The 22968-nt window shown below is 45.4% G+C and overlaps 1 protein-coding gene across 10 annotated transcripts in view; it reads right to left on the bottom strand.

Annotated features, from left to right (window-relative positions):
• Positions 1–16896: 16896 nt before the first annotated feature.
• Positions 16897–22968, bottom strand: part of PPP4R1 (protein phosphatase 4 regulatory subunit 1) — a 1265416-nt gene continuing 1259344 nt past the window's right edge. For 8 of the 10 annotated variants that reach the window (XM_069613385.1, XM_069613380.1, XM_069613382.1 and 5 more), the window contains one exon: positions 17679–17983. In XM_069613385.1, the coding sequence (XP_069469486.1) occupies positions 17820–17983 (164 nt within the window). In that variant the 3' untranslated portion in view covers positions 17679–17819. Of the gene's footprint in view, positions 17984–22968 lie in introns of all 10 variants that reach the window. The other 2 variants (XM_069613383.1, XM_069613381.1) reach the window with 1 other exon arrangement.

Genomic DNA, 22968 nt, shown 5'->3' with positions numbered 1-22968 from the left:
TATTCCGGGTATATAACTGGCTGGGAGCAGGAGGGAGAACCTAGTGACAATATTGCTTTTTTGCGCCATCTTCCGCCATACGTTCAGAGTTTTTGTCGCTACTTGAAGTTCCCCTATGATGGCCGCACGTAGGAGGTTGGGAGTCATAAGAGCTCTTTCGATCTGTTCACTATTCTTAGAGAGGCACAGCTCCACCCTACTGATGAGGTCCAACCAGACCGAAACACGTGTCTGGGGTTGCTTTTGGTACTCTTGTTTAGAGGAGAATTGCCTAGCATTTCAGTGCTGGACTGCCCCAGGACAGGACAAAGACTGATATGTTTGGGATATTTCTCTGTGAAAGATAGTGAGCTAAAGACTCTGGGTAAGTCTCTCCTAACCAGGGCTAAATGCCTGGCAGAGAGACTCCCAAGACACCCCTTGTTAATTAGCTCTTTTGATCTGAACATGTGGGTGGATGGATTGGGTGGTGTACCAGTGACTCAGGAATTGCGCCTGGGCTGCCCAGAAGTAGCGTTCGAAATCAGGTAGCGCCAGGCCGCCTCTTGCAAATGGTTGTGTTAGGGTTGCATGTGCTGCTCTTGCCAGTTTGCCTGCCCATAGTAGCTCAAGGATGAGGCCTCGTAAGCGTCGAAACAAGGTCTGTGTTAATAAGAGTGGCATGTTTACGAACAAATAAAGGAGTTGGTGAAGTATGACCATTTTGACTATTGACACCCGCCCCCAGCAGGTCGTTGTATTTCCTGGACCTGTATATTCTTAGGTCCCCGACGCTTGAGGATTCCCATTTGAACTCTGCCATCTCTGAATTGTACTGTTCCCTGGGTTAGTGGGAACACCACCGATTTATTATGGTTAATCTTGAGTTCTGAAAAGGATCCAACTTCAGGACTTCTCATTATTGGGTTTAGGTTGGTTTCTGGGTTGCCGACAAAGAGGGCCACATCATCGGCATATAGGGACAGGATCAGCTTGTGGGGCCCTATGGAGAGTCCCTTGTCCAAGAATTTGGTTCCAAGTTTTGCGGCGCCATTGCTTGAGCTGACAGCGGGCAGCTCCGTCTAGTTCCTCTCTTTAGTTCTAGGGGTTCCGACCTCTTTCTGCCCAGTGTGATGTTGGTCGTGGGGGTTTGGTAGAGGAGTCAAATTAGTTTTAGGAAGTAGTTCCCTAGGCCAAGCTTTTTGAGCACATCAAAGAGGTTTGGCCAATCGACAGAGTCAAAGGCTTTCTCTGTGTCGAGAAGGACTGCTATCGCTTGTGTGGCAGGGTCTAATGCTTCCATAATCCCGAAAAGTCAGCGGGTGCCGAATGTCGGGTTCCTACCTGGGATAAAGCCAGCCTGGTCGGCTAGCACCAGTCTCGGCTTTAAAGGGAGTAGATGGTTCGTGAGGAGTTTTGAGAGTATTTTGTTGTCCATGTTTATTTAAGATATTGGCCTGCATGAGGCGCATTCTTCTGGGGGGTTACCCTGGTTGGTGAACCAGGATGAGATTGGCTTCACATAACGTGTGGGGCAAGTGCCCTTTTGTGAGGGCTTCCTCGTACACCGATAGTAGGATTGGAGCAAGGGTTGAGGCAAATGATTTGTAGAACTCGCCTGTCATGCCGTCAGGGCCTGGTGCCTTGGTTCCTGGGAGTTCTAATGACTGCTACAATTTCTTCGACAGTAATTAGTCTATTTAGGGGCTCTCTCAATTCTCTCTCTATCCAATAGAGTTCTGTGCCATCCAAGTACGCCTGGAGTGAATCGGGAGTGGTTGAGGTTTTGGGGCTATACAGGTCACGGTAAAAGGTATGAAAGGCTGCCACAACTTCTCTTTCAGTGTGGACTAACTTCCCATGCTGATCATGCACACAGTCCACCTGCGGGGGCCACCTGTCTGCCATTAGCATCCTGGCATGGAGGGCTCTGGGTTTTTGGCCCTTGCCGTACTGCCGTATCTGGTGGTCGCATAATAGAAACCGATTCACGCGATCGGCCTTGGTCTTAAACGTATCTAGTTCCTCTCTGATGAGAGCAAGTGTGTGGGGGTCTTTAGTTTCGGTATAGTTATGTTAGAGTTCTTTCAGCCAGGTTTCGTTTCCCCCCCCAGTTCCCTTCTGATGGTCTTCAGTATCCTGTTTTCCTTAGTCAAACATATCCCCCTGACAAGGCATTTCAGTGTTTCCCCAGAATGTCCCGCTCGACCCGACGGACTCCCGTTAACGGCGAGAAATGTGTTGATCTCGTTCCGAAGTTCTAGTGCAAAAACTGGATCTTGGAGGGCCCTGGGTTTGAATCTCCATGTGGGGGTTGTCTTCGGGTTATCTGCCAGGGCGCATTCCAGGGTGACTGGGGAGTGGTCAGACAGTGTCATTGGTAGGATCACACATTCCCCCCCACTGAAAACCTCCTGCTCGGGACGCTGGTAGATAGTCTAAGCGTGAGCTGGTCCTGTGGACCCAGGAGTGGAAAGTGTATTCAAGTGTTTTTGGGTGTGTCTCTCTTAGACCATAGGTCTCACAGATTTCGCAGACTTGGAGGCTCGCTTTAGGGGTAGCATTAGTGGGTGCATGCAATTTATCCCATGCAGGGTCTATCGTTGTATTCAAGTCACCTCCCCATATGGCTGTGTCTGCATTTGATAAATGGGTCATTACCCAGTCAAATGTGTTGGTGCCATCTATGTTTGGGCCGTATGAGTTAATAAATGCAACTTCAGTGCCCTCTAGTATTCTGCGGACCAGTAGTGTTCTGCCCTCGTCCTCCCGTGCCATCGACAACAATCTAAATTTCACCTTCCTGTTAATCAATATGGCCACCCCTCTGGCATAGGAGGAGTAATACCTGTGGCATGCCCATGTGCAGGCCCACTGATTTACAGAGGTCGGCAGCAGGTGGGTCTCCTGCAAGAACGCAACATCTACATTATGCCGCTTCAGGTAGAGGAGGATCTTTATTATTTTGGCCGGGTCTCTCCCTCCACATATGTTCCAGTTTATTAACTTGAATGGGCTGGGGTCGTGCTGTGTGTACTCCGGGTGTGCCCACCAGACATAGGAGTCATGTAGGTTTGCAGGCATGTGTTTTCTTAACCATTAGAGTTATTGGGGGGTGTGGTCGACAGTGATGGGGGCCCAATTGGCATTATCCCCTGAACTGTGCGAAGTACCCTTCACTCCCCCACCCTCACAGGCAACCCCCAACTTGCCCGTCTGTGTCCCTCCCTTAGTGAACCATAAACTTGAAAACAGCGCTGTGTTCAGGGCGCTGGTGCCCAGCCAAGTGCAATAGCTCCTAACTTAGTAGCATATTGTGGTTACACCTGCGGGTAGTTGCAGGTAGTCTGATCAGGGAGACCGGGGCCGGGAATGCGCTGGTGGCCCTTCATTTGTACTGGTGGTGACCCGAATATTTAACGCGGGAGATGGGTTGTTGGCTTGCGCTGGGTCTCACTTTGTCTCAGGGTTTCAGGTTGGGTCTCTTCTGAATCTGACAGCATCATCCGGCCTTGGGTTGTTGCGCAGGGTTTGACATCCAGATAGTTGCTGGCTGCTTCGGGTGAGTGGAAAAAAGTGAGTTTTACCGGCGTGTTGGATACGTAGCTTCGCAGGAAAGAGCATGGAATATTGAATCGGATTGTCTCTAAGGCGCCTCTTCATGGTGAAGGCGACAGCATAAGGGATCTGGACAACACTGAGGAAGAGTAGTAACAAGATAAGAGAAGAACTACAGCTGAAAGACAAACCCTCATTGGAAGAAGTTTTGGATATAGCAAAAAGAGTTGAGCACTTGGACTGTGTGGCAAAGATTACAGAAAAAGAACACAGTGAAGTTAAAGTTGAGGTTTTTAATGTAGCAGAGTCTAAACAAAAGAGAAAAGGGAAAGAAAACATTGTGAAGGAGAAATGTGATGTTAAAACCAATAACAATAAGTGGAGAGGAGAAAGGAAGGATGATCGCGAACGAGTAGGTTTTAGATTTGCCAGCAGTACCCATTTTGCTACATCTTTATCGTGTCCAGGAAGAAGAGTTGTGTGTGCCAAGTGCAAGAGGCGTGGTCAAATGTTTGCAAATTGTTGCAAGAATATGCAATTTAGTCAAAAAAGGGAGTTGTATGTTAAGGATGAGGACGGTCATAGATCGTCTGAGGAAGAGGAAGGGTGCAATGTTGAAAACATTAGTCAATGACGTGCAGGATGAGGATGAATGTGAACACCCATATGCAGACGTATGTGTGAATGGAAAAGTGATTTCAATGATGGCGGATTCGGGGTCAAAGATATCGTTGATGTCCAGGGTGGTGTTGAAACGGGATATGGAGGGGGATTTCCGAAATGTGCTGGTGCCAGAAATTAATTCTGGGGGCTATAACCAAGACAAAATCGATTTGCTGGGTTATTTTGAGGCAATGTTTGAACTCTAAGGGAGGTGCGCCCACGGAAACATTTATATTATCAAGAAGGGAATGACTTATTGTATGGCGCGATCAGAAGAAATTGAAAATCAGATTGGATCCCAAATTACATGTCAGTTCAAATGTTGGCAATATAGAAATGTTTTAAAAAAAGGAGTGGGTAAAGTGAAAGGTATGCAGCACCAAATCATCCTAAAAAAGGGGAGCGTTCGGGGTTGCTGCAAAACTGCAACCCATACCACTGGCACAGAGAGGGTGTGAAGAAAGAATTGAATGATTTATTACGAATGGGCATCATCGAGAGTGTGGGTGGTGTGGAGTGGACATCTCCATTGGTGGTGGTAAAAAAGCCATCTGGAGATTTACGTTTTTGTGTGGATTTACGCTAATTGAATAGATGTGTATTAATAGACTGTCATCCTTTACCCAATATGTGGGAGATGCTTGCTGTAATTGGGCATGGACAAGTGTTTTAGAAGTTGGAAATGGCATCTGCATACCACCAGGTGGAGTTGGAGGAGAATTGCAGGAAATACATGGCATCTGCATACCACCAGGTGGAGTTGGAGGAGAATTGTAGGAAATTGACTGCTTTTGTAACACACAAATGGGTATTCCAATTTGATAGGATGCCCTTTGGGCTCATCTCTGCGTCATCAGTGTGCCAAAAGATAATGGGCAAACTCTTTCATGGAGTGAAAGGGGTGTTCTGTTTTCAGGGTGATATATTGGTGTGTGGGGAGGATGAGATTGAGCATGACAAAATACTAGATATAGTACATGAGATTCTAGGGTCAAAGGGTGAATGTTGAGAGAAGAGAAGTGTGCATTTCGAGTAAATGAAGTTGAGTATTTTGGGCATGAAGCATCTGCGCAGGGAATAAAGACTAAAAGTGCCATGGTAAGAGCTATAAAGGAGGTGGAGAAACCAAAATCAAAGGCAGAGGTACGTTCATTTTTAGGGATGTTGGAATTCTACCAAATGGTTGTTAAGAATAACACTGATAAAGTGTGCGAAATGAGAAAACTATTAAGGGAGAAGAGTTTACGTGGAGTGAGATCAGGAATTTAACATAAAAGAGGAGATTGATCTTGCGGGTCCATTGGGAAAATTTGATACCAGGAGGGGAAATGTGATCGTAGATGTAAGTGATGTTGGCATAGGAGCGGTGTTATCCCAAGTGAATGAAGAAGAAGCGGAGGAGATAATTGTCCATGGGTCAAAAGGTCTAAGGGGTGCAGAAAAGAGGTATTCTGTGTTGGAAAAAGAAGCATTAGGATGTTGTTGGGCTGTCGAAAGATTTAGGAATGTTGTGTGAGGCACGGATTTCGTTAGAAAGACGGATCATAATCCATTAAAAACCATATTCGAGTGCAAGGGTCTTGATAAGGTGTCGAGATGAGTAGCAAGTTGGGTTACAACGTCTCACAGGTTTGAGATGCAGGTGATATCTGGGAAAGACAATACCTTGCCTGACTGTTTGTCAAGGTTGGGCAGATGTCAGGGGGAAAGCAAGGAGGTTGATCCATTGGAATTGGTTTTTGAGAATTATGAGGGCATTGTAGGCAAGGAAGAGTGGGTGGATGCCACGGAAAAGGATGAGGTTTTATAGAAGGTAAAAGCATATGCTAAAATCGGGATGGCCCAAGAAGGGAGAGGTACGCCAAAGTGAAAAAACGTTTTGGGAAGTACGGGATGAAGTGTTGTAGATAAGCTCATTTTCCGATGGGAACGTGCGGTTGTATCTAAAGCACTCAAAGTAAGAATAATTGACATAGCACACAAGGGTCAAATTGGCGTGAGCAGAACCAAGGCAATATTAAGGAATGAATATTGGTGGCCAGGTTTTGATAGGGAAGTCAAGAGGAGACTAGCAGAGTGTGTACAATGTATAAAAGGGGGTAAGAGTAATAGCAAGAGGGCAACCTATGATTGAGTCTGATGTGCTGTGGAAAGTCTGGGATCAAGTTGCAATGGATATACTAGGTCTGGTAGAGATGGGCTTTGGCCGGAAAAATATATTTTGGTGTTAATAGATTTATTGTCACGTTAGTGTGAGTTAAAGATTGTCCAAGATATATGTGGTAAGGACATTGTTGAGTTCTTGCAGGATATTTTTTTGCAAGGGAAGGATTTCCTAGTAGTATATTGACAGACAATGGCATGCAATTTACTAGTAGGAGTTTTGAAGAATATGTAAAGAAATGTGGTATGAAACGCAAGCGATCAGCGTTGTATCATCCGGAAGGGAATGGAATGGTAGAGAGAATGAATAGGTGCATCATGGAGGCGATATGAATTGCGGTTGCATGTGGAGTGGACAGGAAGATCGCAATTCAGGAAAGAGTGTGCTTTGAAGATGTCACCACACGCTACAACGGAGGTATCGCCATTTGAACCTATGGGCTGGGAGGGCCGTAAGGCGAGTCCTCCTTGGTCGGGGAGCGAAAGAGTCGGATTGTGTGATCGATGACTTAAGGAACAGGTTGAGAGAAAAGAATGAGAAGAGTGTGGTGAGAGAAAATAGGAGAAGGGAAAGAAGGAGCTCAGGGTGGAACATGGAGATTGGGTGAGGATAAAGAAAGGTTTGGTGAAGAAGGGAGATGTCTTGTATTCCGATCATGTACGGGTGATTGCGGTTATGAAAGATGCAGTGAGGGTTAGTGGCGGTCAAGTTTGGAACAAGAATAGGATTGCAATTGTGAAGAGGGGTTCTGTTGGATAAAGAAGCAAGATGTTATAATGTGTCCTACGTAAATATATGTAAATACCTGTATGTAGGAATGATCCCAGCTGAGAGCAGTGTGATGTAGCTTACAATCCAAACAGACTGTTATGGATTAAAAGGATTCCAGCAACAGCCGTTGTCCCTGGAGTAAAGCTGTGCTGCGGGTCTGTTGCTCTGTACTGAAATAAACTACGTTATAAAGTTGTTCCTGTGTCGGCCATCGTTTCTACACTAGCCTCTCAAATTCAACATCCCAAAATCATGCAAATGTGTCTATTCAAATGAATTGTTTTAGGACAATAATTCCACTATCTCGTCTTCTTTATTGGTGGCCACTGCAAAGCATATTATGCTTCAGATCGGTCTGGTCTATAGGTGTGTGCATGGTCTTGCTCATTACTCCCTTGTAGCCAAACTGTGCCATTCACCCCGCTAAAGAATATTCTATTTTTTGGCCCAACTTCTTTAAACCCATTTAGTTAAAAATAAGGCTAAAGGGACTATGCCATCCTCAGTGCAGGCCCTAAAACAAACCCCCCTGCCTTTTTAAGATTCACCCCGTCCCCCAATCTACTGACCTATCTGATAGCAATTGAAAGCCTCCTATTGTGGGTCTCCTGCTCCGACGACAGTGGGGCTCTGTTGCTCTAAGGAGACATTATGTTTTCAGAGCCTGTGCTTCCTATCACAACTGATGTTTGGAGTAAAACCATTCCATAAAACAAAAGATAAGAACGCATTGCTTATTTCAGACTCATTCCTTCCTCAATGTCTGAAGAATAATCTCACATATGGCCAATTTTTTCAAATCTACAGAAATAGCACTAAAAAGTGACTAACAAAGAAGCGAAGTCAATTTCGGGTAGATTGCTACAACGTGGCTATTCAGAGAAACAAATATAAAAAGAAATATAGAATAAAAGGGCACAAAAGAATAATAGGTTAGGATAACTGGAAGGAAGAGGGGTGAGAAATTAACGTCTAGTTTTTGTAAGCAAGTACATCACTAAATCACTGCACATGAGGTCAATAATTAAACATTGGAATATTCTAAACCATGGCAACAGTGATTAGTCTCGACAGAGGTATGCTTTTAAATGCAGTATTTCTATTTGAGATAAAGTCATTAGAAGGAGAACGTTTCTTACCTGCAACACCTGTTCTCCAGCATTGGTATCTTTTATAGATTCAGACGCTGTGAATATTCCCCGTCAGGCTGGGAATCCTCAATTACTTACTAGGCAAGAACAAAATACATAGTGCAGCCTAACACCTTTGTTATGGGTGTTTTTGGTCCCCATCAACAGGACCACGAGTAGTCCTAGACTAGACGCTATGTGAATCTATGAAAGATACCAATGCTAAAGAAAAGGAGTTACAGGTAATAAACTTTCTCCTTCTCCAGCATTGGATCTTTCATAGATTGACATGCTCCGAGTAGACTATGTAGCAGTATACAGACACTGGAGGTGCATACAAGTAAAAGCCACCCAGCAAACCTTACAGCAAATGCCTAGGATTGTACATTATTGGAACAGGCGCGGTAGGACTGCTCTACCTGTCTGCACTTATTAGGCATGCTGCTTCTCCAGGCAGTAGTTCTTTGTGAAAGTATGCTGCAGTGATCAGGTGGCCGCTTGGCAGATGTCTGCCATCGGCAACCCTAACCACAATGCCGCCGAAGCCGCTGTAGCTCATGTCGAATGTGCATGTGGGGGAGCTTGGAGCAGCTTCCCTGCTGACTTGTGGCAGAAGCCAATGGCTGACGAGATCCACCTTGCAATGCTTGGTTTGGATAGAGCATTGCCTTTATTCGTTCGGCCATACGCTACGAAACGTTGAGTTGATTTTCTGAAGGACTGCGTCCTGTCAATATAGTATTTTAACGCTTGCTTGAGGTTGAGCTAAAGAAAGCCAGTAAGGTTATCGTGGAATTTGTGTGAAAATCTGTGGGTACTTTGGGAATAAATCGTGGGTTTGTCATGAGACGTACCTTGTCCTTTTGGAACTGAAAGGATGGTTGGCTGATTGCTAGGGCTTGCAGCTCAAACACCTGCCTAGCTGATGTAATATCCACCAGGAAGACGACTTTCCACAAGTATCCCAGTGGCGCAGAGGCCATAGGTTCAAACTGTTCCTTCATGAGCCCTGAGAGCACTGTGTTGAGGCTCCATTCTGGTGATATCCGTCTTACTTCTGAAAAGGCCTTTGAGGAAATGCTTTCCGAGTCCTTAGACATGCCTTTCTCACGTCTAGTGTACCTAGAGATAGCCGCCAAGTGCACTTTAATGGAGTTGTAGGCAAAGCCTTGTTTAGTCAGGCCTAGCAGGTATGGCAGTAAATCCTCTGGTGTCCCCCGGAATGGGTTCAGCCCTTCCTGGTCGTGGTTTTTGCACCATTTGCAAAATCTCTTCCACGTCAGGCGGTATGATTCGTTAGTGGCGGGAGCTCTCGCCACCGCTAGGACCTGCGTACACACTTGCGATATGTTCAGGCTTCTGAACTTTGCAAAGTCAGGAGGCACGCCGTCAGGCGAAGTGATTGGAGGTTGTGGTGCAGAATTCTTCCCTTGCCTTGCATTATGATGTCCTGCCAATTGCTGCCTCGGATGGATCTGTCCATAGAGAGCTGAACCACCTCGGAGTACCAGGTCTGGCGAGGCCACTCTAGAGCAATGAGGATTACCTTGCAGGAGTGCTGCGTGATAGTCTGTATTGTTTTGTGCAGTATCAGAACCTGCTGCATGTGCAAATATACCATCCCATGGAAAAGCAAATGTGTTTTCCATTGATCCCCCATTTGGGGCCTCCTGCTGGCGTACCTGGCATACTTCTTGTTGTGCATCGTGGCCAATAGGTCTACCATCGGTCGCCCCCAGCGTTGGAACAGCGATTGCAGTGTCAAGGAGTCAAGCTCCCATTTGTGGTTCCGGGACATTTGTCTGCTGAGGCTGTCTTCAATCTGATTCTAAATCCCCGGGAGGTGGAATGCCTGAATGCTGATCCTGTGAGCAATGGCCCATTGCCATGTCAATGTCCTGGATCTCGCTCCACCTTGCCATCGCAGATAATACATTGTGGGGGTGTCGTCGGTGAGGACTGTTTGGGTCTCCAGTATCAGGAGGAATGATTTTAGTGTCCATCAAACCCCTCCGAGTTTGAGTACATTTATATGTAGGGATGCCTCGTGGGGCGTCCATATTCCACTGACGTGTAGTTCCTCCACGTGACAGCCTCACCTCTGGAGCGAGGCATCCGTAAACAGTTTTGTCGGGGGGGTTGGATCCTGAAATGTTTTCCCCCTGCAGACATTGGCTTTGTTCGCCCACCACTGAAGCTTTGAATGCAGCTTGAGAGGGATACACACATTGTCCCCCCATGATCCGGCTGTCTGCGACCAGTTTGCTGCCAGGAATTCTTGTAGCGGTATCATATGAAGCCTGCAGTGCGGGTCCAGCGGTATGCATGACGCCATCGTCCTGAGCAGCTGCATGCATCGTCACGCTATTTTCAATTTATTCGGTATGAACGTCTTTAGTAGGGCTCTGAGGGTATTTAATCTGTCGCTGGAGGGACGCACCCTGGGCTCCTAGGTGGAGAATTCTGCTCCCAGGAACATGAACCTCTTGGATGGCCGCAAGGAGGATTTCTTGTAGTTGATGGTGGAGCCCACTGTTCGTAAAAGTCCCACTGTTGCTGCTATAGAAGACTTCCCCTTGCCTGGATGTGGGCCGCAACAGCCAGTTTAAATAAGGATAGATGTGGTGCCCTTGTTTGCAGAGGTTAGCTGCCAGTGTCGCAAAGCACTTCGTGAAGGTGTGCAGAGCAGACTTCAGGCTGAATGGCAAGACCTTGAAATAGCAGTGGAATTTTATGACCACAAACCGGAGGCATTTCCGGTGCCCTAGGTGGATGGGTACGTGAAAGTATGAATCCTAGAGATTCAGGGACACAAGGTAGTCGTGGTGCTGCATTGCTTCAATGACCTGCTGTAATGTGATCATAGTGAACCCTTGGCGCTTTATAAATTCGTTCCACATCCTTAGGTCTAGAATGGGTCTCCATTTTCAGCCCGGTTTCCCTTTCCCCTTTGGTCCCTGGGGACTTTTTCTATGGCCCTTTTTTGCAGCATGGGCTGCACCTCTCATAGGAGCACGGTCTTGTGTGTCTGTGGTTTGGAGGTATTGGAGGGGGTGTTTGAACTCCAGTAGGTGCCTGTATACTACCACATCCAGCACCTATTTGTCCTTTTTTATTTCTCTCCAGTGTCTGGGCGAACCTGGAGATCCCTCCCTTCCAGGGCGCCGTGGGATGGATTGTCACTGTAGGGTCTTACCCTGCCGTCCCCTTTGGGATCCGGAGGGCTGCTTGTGGTGCTGATGTTGTCGAAAGTGTTTCAATTTGTGGTACCCCTGGTAAGCCCTCTTATACCCTTCGGAGTAATATGCTGAGCCTCTCGAGTATGGACATCCCTTGTTGGATGAGGACGTGGATGTACTGCCAGCTGCTCCCCTGAACTGACAAAAAGGTTGACGTTTCTACAGGGAGGTTAATGACCTGACTGTGTCGGTGTCTGTCTTAATTGTTTTTAGAGCTTTGTCGATTTTGGGTCCGAACAGCTCATCGCCCTCAAAGGGCATGTCCACTATTTTATGGTGGACATCCGGGCGGAAATCCGCACAGAGGAGCCACAATGGTCTTCGTAGGGCAACTCCGTTGGCCACTTGTTTAAAATCTGGTTCCGCCATACTAATAACCAGGTTGGAGGATTCTTGTTCTTTCAGGATTGACCTTGCCTCCTTATGCTTCTCCTGTAGGAGATGCTGCAGGATTGGTGCAAGTTCATGCCACATCTCTCTTATCATACCTGGCTATGATGGCTCGGGAGTTGGCTGCTTTAACTGTCATGGCTCCAATCGTTAAGACCTTATTGAAAGCGCCCTGCTTCTGTACTTCATTGTCCGGTGGCATCGCTTTTTTGGATTTAGCTTTGCGGCGTGCCACTGCCGAGATCACCGACTCAGGAGATGGCTGGGAGGCGAGGGATTTTTGTGCATTTTCTGGTGGGTTGTACTTTGTCGAGACATCCTTTCACCGCTGTAATAGTGAATGGTCGCTTCATTGTTTTAAATCCCTCCCGTCAGACAAGGGAGAGGATGGAAATTGAGACCACTGCTTTTCCTCTTACCCATATGGTCAAATAAAAAGCATTCCTTCTCATCCTCAGAGGCCAAACTCCTTGACTCCTTGCACGCCCTAATGACTGTAGAATGGAACCCCTGTGATGTCGTCAGGGGGAGATGGCTTTGACGATTCCTCATCCTGGGAAAACTCCGGGGGGTAATCCATGTCTCAATCATCGTCCCTCAGAATGGTTGACAAGTTTGTGGTGTTGTGGGGTTCGTATGCATCTGTTTAGGTTTATGAATTTGTATTGCGCAACCCGGTACCCAGAGGCTTAAGGGCGCAACCTATGCAGCTTGAAGGGCTGTAAAAGCAATTGTGTTATAAAGCATAGTGAATTAGCATATGTTAGTTCCCCTGTTAGTGAATTGTATCAGTTAGTGCCCCTTCTTCCGGCACTGATCGGGTCGGTGGTGAAACGGTATAGCTCCTTTTGCGTGATGGAGAGGTTAGTGTTGGTGACAAATTAACAAGGGGGGGTCCTGGGAGTCCCTCTGCCAGACATTAGTCCTGGTTGTGAGAGACATACCCAGAGTCTTGAGCTCACTATCTTTCACAGAGAAGAAATATCCCAAACATATCAGTCTTTGTCCTGCCTTGGGGCAGTCCAGCACCGAAATGCTAGGCAAGTCTCCTCTGAACAAGAGTATCAACAGCAACCCCAGACACGTGTTTCGGTCTGGTTGGACCTCATCAGTAGTGTGGAGCTGTGCCTCTCTAAGAATAGTGAGCAAGGGGTGTTGGTGACACCCTCCTGCCTCAGAGTATTGGTTGAAGCGCAGGGGATGCGGATGGGGGGCCAGGGGGAGAGAAATATTGACCTGGATTGCGAGCACCCCCCTGGAAGACCATGCTGATCTCCGCAATGTGGACCTATGTCCGGAAGGGGAGGACCTTGCTGATCTTCCCTGCGAAGTACACCCTGGTCTGACCAGAGATTGTTGTGGTACCGCTGGTTCATGTGGACCCTCTTTCTGAGCTTTCTTGGGACCTGAGGGTGTGTCTTTCTCCCCTGCCGAGGTTGTAGGCCGGGGTGACGGGACCATGCCCGTGTTATCTTTGTCCATGGCCACCTTCGTAGACGAGTCCAGTTTACGGTGTGTCATCGACCAGCCGGTTTTGTGGAGTGTCGTGGATGAGCTGGACCTTTGGAGCGATGTGGACGAGGCTGATTTGTGGAGCATCGTGGACGAGACAGATTTGTGGGATGTCATCGACGAGGTAGTTCTATGTGGCGACGCAGGGTCAGGCGCATGATGTTTCATCGCCGTTGACATGGATGTGCCGGCTTTGCACAACCTTTGCTGCTCTTTGTCCGTGGTCATGGTGTGCTTGGGCTCCTTGACTGCCTCCGCTGACCCCTGTTTCAGAGCTTTTGGAGTGGTCTATGATGACGTACTTCTGCCTCCGTTCGTGGCAGAATTACTTCATCGTAGACAATCTTTGTGCCCCCCAACCCCTGTTGACGAGGCCTCGCCCTCCGTCGTTGACCTTAATTCATGCTTGTGCTTTAGTCCTTCCATTGGTTTACCGCTTTCTGCTGCTGACTTCCGCCCCAGTGACGAATGGCCTTCTGTGGCCGACGATGGCCTGTCTGGCCCCTTCTGTTTTACGGCCGCCGCCGAGGGCTTGCAGCATTAGGCAACCCTGGCAACCCTATGCTTGGTCTTCTTGACCAGCCGTTCTTCAGACCTAGCCCTTTCCCTCGACCGCGGTCGTTTCCCTGCGGGAGCGGCCATGCTCTTTGTCGACTCGACGTTGGAAGGGTATTCGGTGTAGCCAGCAGACTGTCTTCTATTTCTATCTTTGAGAGTCTTGGAGCTAAGACCTCGACAGATAGTGCAGCTTTCAACAGTGTGGTGGGGCTAAAGGCTGTATATGCAGTCGGGAGTGCTCATCTCCCTCATACATCCACAAGTGCCACAGGGCTTAAAAAGGCATTTCCTTTTGCCTTCAATCCCCAGAAACATTCCTCACCTTCAAGTGTACTTGATGTTGTGTACAGAAAGTGCTTCTTTGATTTTGAAATTTGACGATTTTAACCTAAAAAGTCTGACTGAGATCCAGAGGACTCCCTCAGCTGAACACATGGTTAGAATCTGGGGGGGGGGGGGGGTAGGGGAGGGAAGGGGGTAAGAGGAGGCGCCAGTCTAGGGTTACTCGAGGTCCCATTGGTGGGGACCGAAAACATCCATAACAAGGATGTTAGGCTAGAAAATATAGGATGTAGGTTCTTCCTGCCTAGGGCAAAGGGAATCAAAAAGTAATCGAGGATTCCCAGCCTGACGACAAGGAATATTCAAAGCATGTGAATCTATGAAAGATCCAATGCTGGAGAAGTAACGTGATAAAACAATCAATCCTGCGTTCTGCTCTCTCCCCTATCACAGGACATTTCCGATGTGGAAGTTGCTCTATGTGCAGAATTTACTAAAAAGAAAATCAAAAGAGGTAAACATGGGTACAAAATACTCAAGGAGTCAGAATCAGTTTACAAACTGCAACATGGCTACAGCTGTGGATAACATTTAGTGTTCTTGTGGCCTACCTTACGTAGGTAAAACAGAGAAACATCAGAACACGGACATGTGAACATAGTAGTTGCATAATAAACCAAATAAATAGTCACAGCACCCTTAGTCAACCATTTCCCATTGAAGGAACACAGCAGAACGTTTGTGGTCTGTTCTGAAGAAGAAAAACACGCGCTAGGGAACTTAATGAAAAGCATGAAATGGAAGAACGCCTGAATTATCCTGAAGCTTTTCCCTAAATATTAGGAGGGGAAGTAATTTCACCCTAATGGATAGACACTTCATGTGTGGGCCTGATCAGTACTCAATTATCTTTTCTGCACAAGAAATTACTGCAAAGAGCATAGTTGTGACCTAAACGCATTGGTGGTAGAGACAATCACTCTGCATTATTTGGCACATATAGTTATTGACAGTGATTATTTAACATGAAAGTACAGCAATTAAACGGAGAACAGCCACTTCTTAGTAGTGTGGACATTTGATGAGACTTCTCACAGGGTTTGTAAAAATCCTTCTATATATCTCAGGACATTGGCCGAATCGGGGGTCTCGGGGTGATGCAAGTATATGCTCTACTTTAGATGCATCAGACATGACGTTAGTATGTCACTGGGGACAAAACAAATTGATGTCAGTCATCAATATATATTGTGCCCTACTAAGAAACTGGTTCTTTGGCCTAATACCCGAGGAAACAGATGGGATGCACCGCCAGTAGTGGCGAGTGTGCCATTTACCATTGGTAACATCAGTCGTTACATTTAAATACTAAAATAGCCTTTTAAATATTTAAGAAAGGTTGGTCTCATGTAGAAATATTTCCCTTCCTTTTTAGATTCAATAGTAAGAAGTGAAAAATAACCAAACCCACAGTGGTACCTCAGCATGACAGGCCAACAGACACCGAATAAGTACACGGGTCGCAAAAAAACAAAACCCAGGTATACAATGATGAAAAAACTATCAGTTAAAAGATGCATTTATGTATAAGAAAGTGAAGATAAAATATAAAAGTCAACATTTAAAGGGATACCTTTCTCCATTGTTTGCAGATGGGTTGGGAGGGGGGTAACTCTGGTATGTAACCACTTAGAAGTTGATCCCAAGAAATAAGGTGACCCAGAATGTCACTATGGATTCTACCATAGCAGTTACATTGGTAACGAAAGAATGACCTCTGGTATGACGAAAATTAAGTCTACCATATTCCGCATGTGAGAAACTGTTGTATAAAACCCTCTATGGTGATGTAAATATTTATATCTTCTTCTGTGGAAATTGATCTTAATATTGTGTGCTTGTCCTTGGAAGGAGAAAATAATGTTGCTATGAACTTTATAAAGGCTGCATAGAATCAATAATGGGCATAAGGTATGGAACAATGTGATATTAATTTAGGAAATCTCCTGTAATTCCGAGTGTTTAACAAGGAAGATTTTCTCATATTATGCGAACAAGCACAGTATTTGTAAAAACACTGTGATTGTTTAAATATGCAATTAATTGTTTTATTTAAATTGACTCCCATAGCCCTGTGGCGATCACTTCAGTGCTGCTACTGGTGTTAGACCCAAAGTGCAACTCTGGAAAATCCTTGTGGAGGGGGCTGTAAGCTACAGCTCAAGATCGTGAAAGACCATCCCAACACAATTAACCTACTAAAGACATATCGAGCTAAAATGCCTTGGAAAGCAAAATGTGTGTAGATTTTATTGTAGACGAGGTTAACATACCGCAACAATGTAGAGGAAAGGGGACAGTACATTAGGCATATGATAGACAAAGAGGTCCTAATCGAGAGGCAGGGGCAACACATCCACTCATGTTAAAAAAAGTTAAAAAGAAAGGTTCTCGCCAATGGCTTCAGGCTTACATTTACGAACAGACATGGCATCATAAACAACCAACCAAATGGCAGATGGTGTTTATATAGCAAGCTTGCATGCCAGATGATTCATAATACATAGTCTTAAACTCTACTCACTTAGCACACTTCTCCACTGTGCTGAGCCTGTTCTTCGTTTACTGAAATGTTCACTCGTCATAATCTTGTGTGGGAAAAGTTTATTGAATCTCTTAATAAATTTTATTTGGACAAGTATATAACTTGCTTCCCAGCTTTCAACAGCATGATTAAAGACATAGCACTCCCCAAGAGTGGTCACAGATATGTACAGTATAACAAGACAAAATAAAGATGCACTTTAGTGCTGATCCCCATCAAGTTAAAATACCTGATTTCATTTATTTTCTTAAGTACATGTGCTAATAAATTTCTTTCAGGTCATGACCAGCATGAAAACAATTAGGACACCAGTACTCACAGCAAAGTTGCCCACTAACAAGTACAGCAATATGCTGCATTTAAATGTTTAAAATCAGATCCTAGTGTAGTGTTCACACTGAGCCCTTATGAGAAACCATATTCTGACACCCCGTCCCCATATTCGCACCACAAACGGTGACATTTTAGGATGTGGCCATTTATACTTTGCAGCAAATGGAAACAAATCTCCACCTGGATAAAAACCTTAATAGTTAATACTGGAAATCCTCTCGTTTCTACTGGTCGCTGCCTTAGCAGCTTAAAACTATACATATAATTTGCAACTCTCTGTGCCCCTAAACATCCCCCCCCAAAAAAATGAGTTCCTTGGAGAGATCAGTGTGACGTGGGCCTTCAGCAACAACTTCCCTACAAGAATGAAAACACTCCCCTGCCAAGAATTCATGATTTCTGCAGTTCAGGAAGACAGAAGGTTTAAGGCTTCGGTGGCAAACATAATCCTCTGAGTGCGTTGATTGTTGTTTTTACAGTCATTCACAACATTTAACTGTAAAGTCTTCAAAGCCCTTGTTTGGTAGGCATCCACATGTCTCCCCTGCGGCCGATATGGCACTCTCCATATGAAGGAGCCATTTCATGGCGTGTAGTTGAGGAGAGCTGGTATAACAGGAAGAACCTAACTGGGCCTAATATGTGGAGGAGGCAGTGCTCATGGCATCATCTGCAAGTCTGGTGGTGGCAGGGTGGATACTTGCAAAATATTTCACGTCATTGTCCTGATCCATCTGCAGAGCCATTATGGTTTGTTCCACAGCTTCCTGATGGGAGTTGGCAGAGTTGAGGAAGCACTCTGGGGGGAATAAAATGGTTCACAATGTTAAGTTATACATGTTAGCAGTTTTAATGATCAGACACAAACAGTTAACTATACTATCAGATTGCATCCACCAAGTATTCAGCAAAGGGGAAACTAACAATCGTTTACCAAAAGTCACCCAGTACCAAGTAGTACAATATTTCTTCCCTGCAGTTGTACAACACACGGCATTAGTTCTCTAGATGAGATTCAGTTCCATATGTGCTTAGGAAGATAACTGCAGAAGGTGCATCCTTTTGCTTGAATTTTGTTAGCTGCCACAGACATCAGAGCGGAGTTGTGCATACACTCAGAGTGGTATTTTTCAACACTTGAAAAAGGCAGAAGTTGCTATTTTTTTACGATGACAAATGTGTAGTAAACTATGACCTTAAAATAGGAGGAATTGAACCCATTTATTAGAGAGAGGAAATGGAGAACCCCAATGGGCTACAATATAAAAAAAGGGATACCAGTGGCGTCAGTTTAAAGTCAATAGTCCCTGCGATGTCAGAGGACCCCCCATATTGCACATTTAGGACAAAGCTGCACAACATGTATGCACGAGTGTCCTGATGAGGTATGCGGCTCATGCAACCACACGTCAGCTAAAAGGCAAGATTGTTTTGCTAGGTAAGCAGAGTCTACACTGTCTATACTTTTGAATGTCATGCATAGGACAGTAGAGTGGATTCTGGTCCCTCACGGGGAGCTAGAGCCATTTTTCCAAGTCTGTGACATACAGTATTTTAATTATACATTTTGAGTGTCTGGGAGTAGTTTTAATGTTTTAGAGTGAGTCAAGCTTTTACTTTCGAAGGCTGTTAGGGAGTTTTACAAAAGTCCACCTATGGTAGGACTAGAGAAGACTCACTCTTAGGTGTACAGGGTTCCAATTCTTAGATTTGGCCTGAACAACCCAAAAGGTTTGGTAGCAATGGCAGAGTAGCCAGGCTTAATCTAGGAGGGACAAGGTCTGTAAGCAAGTAAAAAAACTCTGGGCACACCAATAGTGAAGGATACACCCACACACTGTAGCATTAAAAACATATGTTATTTATTATAAATACTTAGGCAACTAACAATATTATAATCACAAGCAAGTAAACGTATTCACATTAATAAAGTAAAACATTCAAGCATTACTCAAAGCAATAGTAAACGTTTAGATGAGTACAGGCAAGTATTCAGAATAACAAATCAATTCACCTAACCAACATTTAAGGAAACAGATACTGGTAAGTACTTTGAGGAATCCTATACTTTATGAAGTCCAGCCCGATCTGGGAATGAGAGTGTCAAAGTCAGTGGGTGAAAAGGGCCCCTGAGCGGAAGAATAAAGAAAGGCAGATGCTGTCAAAGTTGTCAACAATAGCAGGTTTCTTCTGTGTTGCAGGTCAGTGAAATGTTTAGTTAAAAGGTGGTTCAGGGAGGTCAGGTATACCCTCTGAAGGATTGTAGACCAAAGGACCAGTGTCTTAGGGCTGGGAGAACATAGTTGGGTTGTCCACCCCAATGTGTCGAATAAAGCTCAGTTTGAGTCGGATTCAACAAAGCAAGCACCCAAGTACGTACCTAGGAGTGTCACGGTACCTTTTCATGAGGAAAGAAGACTGTCACCGGCGGATCCCCAGGTGAGCTGATAGCAGCTACTGTTTGGCTTCTTGGCTTGGAGGATGAAGAACGCACTTTTGGAGGGAGGAGATGGTCAGCTTCTTGCAATAGAACGCCCAGCAGACGATCCTAACAATACTGGCTCGTGCAACAGTTATGCAGCAGGTTTCTCGGTCCACGACTTGGAAGGGGAGACGTCTCAGAGCGGGAAAGGGTCACTGTGTGGAACACCCAGCAACCACCAGGTTTGCTGAATTGGAGCTGTGCTTCCTCCACATGCCTCATCCTAGGTGCCCAGCTGAAGACCCGTGTCCATCTGACGCTTCCTCATGATGTTTTCATGTATCTTTCCCCACTATTGTCTCTCCGCTCATCCGGAGCAACGTGGAGCCTGCAGGCATTCTAAAATGGCCGCCACAACAATGCCAGTAGGTTGCTAGGCAACCCGCTCTTCGTGCACTCCCTGATTGGCCCAGCAAACGTGATCTGTGCCCCGGCCCCACCGGAAGGCGAGAGCCGGCACAGGAAGGGCCGCAGAGTAAGGGGCTCGCCTGTCAGGAGCCGGTACGCGTAGTGCCCTACCTACTTGGACAGTGTTAATCAGCACTTACAACAAACGCTCTGCAGGATATCTACGCTGAAACACTAAGGTACTTTGACTTAGCTGTCCTATATTTCCCGCATCATACGAGTATCGCCGCTCTATTGGCTTCCCCTGTCCGGTCTGATTTTTGTAGCACTAATGTCTAGCTAAGCCTGTTACACTACCAATTTGAACTCTTCCATAAATCTCCTGTGAATACAAACCTGCCCTGCAGATTCACCGCTTAGCCACTGCGCACCGACCTGCATACCATGTTAATGACCCGAATCAAGCATTCCCACTAAGTCAGTGCCTTGTCTGGGATTGCTCAAGGGAAGCCCTTATTTATATATTTTTATGACAAGTTATAATCTGGATGATGAACCCTTGTATCACGCCCCTCTGAGAATCCCCCTGACCTCACTGAGCCAAGAAGTAGGTTTGTTGTGCAAATTGAAAAGGTTTATTAGAAAAATTAAACAATAGATATATATCACACCTTTATAATAAATTAATATTTGATATCACACTTAGACATATGACAGTGAGTGATCAACAATGGATGATGTTATACTAGCACACTGGTTTAATTAGTAGTATAGAGGATAAGGTAGCTGAGAATGCTTTATATGGTACAAGGAAATGCAAGGTGGAAAAGAAGCAACACAGGAATAAACTTGATATGCTTTCAGCAAAAGGTAATAGAATCACTTTTCCCCTTTTGGCAACTCACCCCCCCACCCCCCTATGCAATAGAAGATGGAAGGGAGAGCACACAGTTCTCAGGAATACAATCACAGTACAATACGAATTCAGTCCCCCCCCCCCCCCTAGCAAGCTTAGAGAAACAGAAATGATTTTAAACACAGGCAAAATCCTTTTAAATGTGGTGGCAATGAAGCGAAAAATATACTCAAATTGCTTTTAATTCTCTATAGGAGGTTCAGGGTGAGTGAGAGATACTTTAAATCAGTTCAGGCCAGCCCTATCAATGATTCAGGGATGGTTATCAAGTTGAAAACTGAATTCCGTGATGGAAGCAACCGACAAATATTTTTACACGTGGCTGAAATGAAACAAAATATCAAATCGCGGCAATTTAGTCGCGTGCGTCGAGCGCAATTACGAAGGAACTATAAGGAGTAGCAAGTCGGTTTAGAGCTTGTTGGAAGGCTTAGAATCTCAGCTTTAAAGTAAAAGTTAAATTTCGTTCCTAGGACAAACGATTCCGGAGATACTGACGATTTTGTGAAGGTAGATTCTCGAAATAAAAGTTTTAAAGTTTCAGAATGACAGATGACAGTTTTGCAGCTTTAAAGTCACAGAAGGACACACAATTCTATGATGTAGTTCTCAATAGGTTAAAATAGTTTGAATTAGATTATATTAAACTAAGAGATTGGGTTTTGCACAGTTCTGGCTGAGTACTCACACTATATTTTGGACAGGAATGCGACTTCGTCACGGATTGGGTCAGGATTGGCTGTGGTTCTCTCGCCACTTGGTACTGGTTCTGCGCACAACGATCTGGGTCAGCTCTCGGCACTGCACAGTTCTGGACTCTCTGGATCTCTGGTCTCTGGAGATTGATGGATTTGAAGTCTGGATATCTGGATGTGAAGTCGTCCGTCAGCGTGCTCCGCAAGGAAATGGAAATTGAATGTCCCTACCTGTCTTGCACAGTCTCCTTTTATGTGTTTAGAAAGTGGGTGGGTAGGTTCATTCTGCATGCCCAACCCTCTCAACTTATCATTGGCCAGTTCCTCCTCTCTCCCTTGGTTAGGGGAACTGAGTTGTGAGTCAGGGTGATGCTGCCATTTACAATTTATTGAAGAAACGCCCCTTTGCTTTGGCTTTAGAAAATCATTCTCATAACTAAACATATTTCCCAAACGCACAAGTGGTTGACATTACATGTACAGATTGCAGCTGACTTAAGGTACTTTCTGGCCCAACTCTGATCTTCCTGGGGGCTTGCATTCAAAAATGGCAACTTATTTTCGTTTTTAGTTGGTTTATCACTGTTAAATCTTTACCCAAAATTACACAAATGTACACCCCCCTTCTACACATATTCCAGTAATTTACTAGGTCTCTAGCATAAGCACAGTGTCTGCAGTATTAATAATTAGCGGAGTTCGGTCCTAGGACACCGCACAAATTGGAGTTTGGTCTCAAATCGGGACAGCCTTTTCCATTTTGTGGACCCCCAAATTGCACATTTCTGTGAGCTTAATACAGGATTTTATAAGCAATTTAATCAAACATACATTTGCTGCAATATTAATTCACACTCCAGTCCGGCCCGCCCCTAGGAAGTGGGAGAGTCAGGGATCATATGTCTCTCCGACCAGGCAGAGCTCTGTTTACAGTCAACACCCAAATCAGCATATCCTATTCAATGGAAAGAGTCTAATGTGTCGGCTGAGGTCAGCAGGCCAGGGGGCCACTCTGCATTTGGTTAGCATGTCCATGTGATCTCCTGGGCTGTTGTGTGGAGTTCTGAGGTGAGAAGGTTTCCCAGCCTCTTGGGCTGTTAATTGAATCAGCCTGTCTTCTGTGAACAGCAGGTGTTTATGAATTTTAATTAACCAAAAGGCTTTGAAGTTTCCAGCTGGCTCAGGATCCTTTGGCAACTCCTGAAGTACAGTTCTACTGTCAGAGTTTAGACCGCTAGCGCCGGTTTGTGGAAAATGCCGGCACTGCACCCATTTTTGGGATCTGTCTTGAATTAATGCATTTCAAAAAGGGGATTTTGCTTGATAGTATATGATCCTTGTTT

The sequence above is a fragment of the Ambystoma mexicanum genome, chromosome 5p, assembly GCF_040938575.1.
Source record: "Ambystoma mexicanum isolate Mex_15411 chromosome 5p, UKY_AmexF1_1, whole genome shotgun sequence".
Lineage (NCBI taxonomy): Eukaryota > Metazoa > Chordata > Amphibia > Caudata > Ambystomatidae > Ambystoma > Ambystoma mexicanum.
This window is presented reverse-complemented; position numbering and strand designations above follow the sequence as displayed.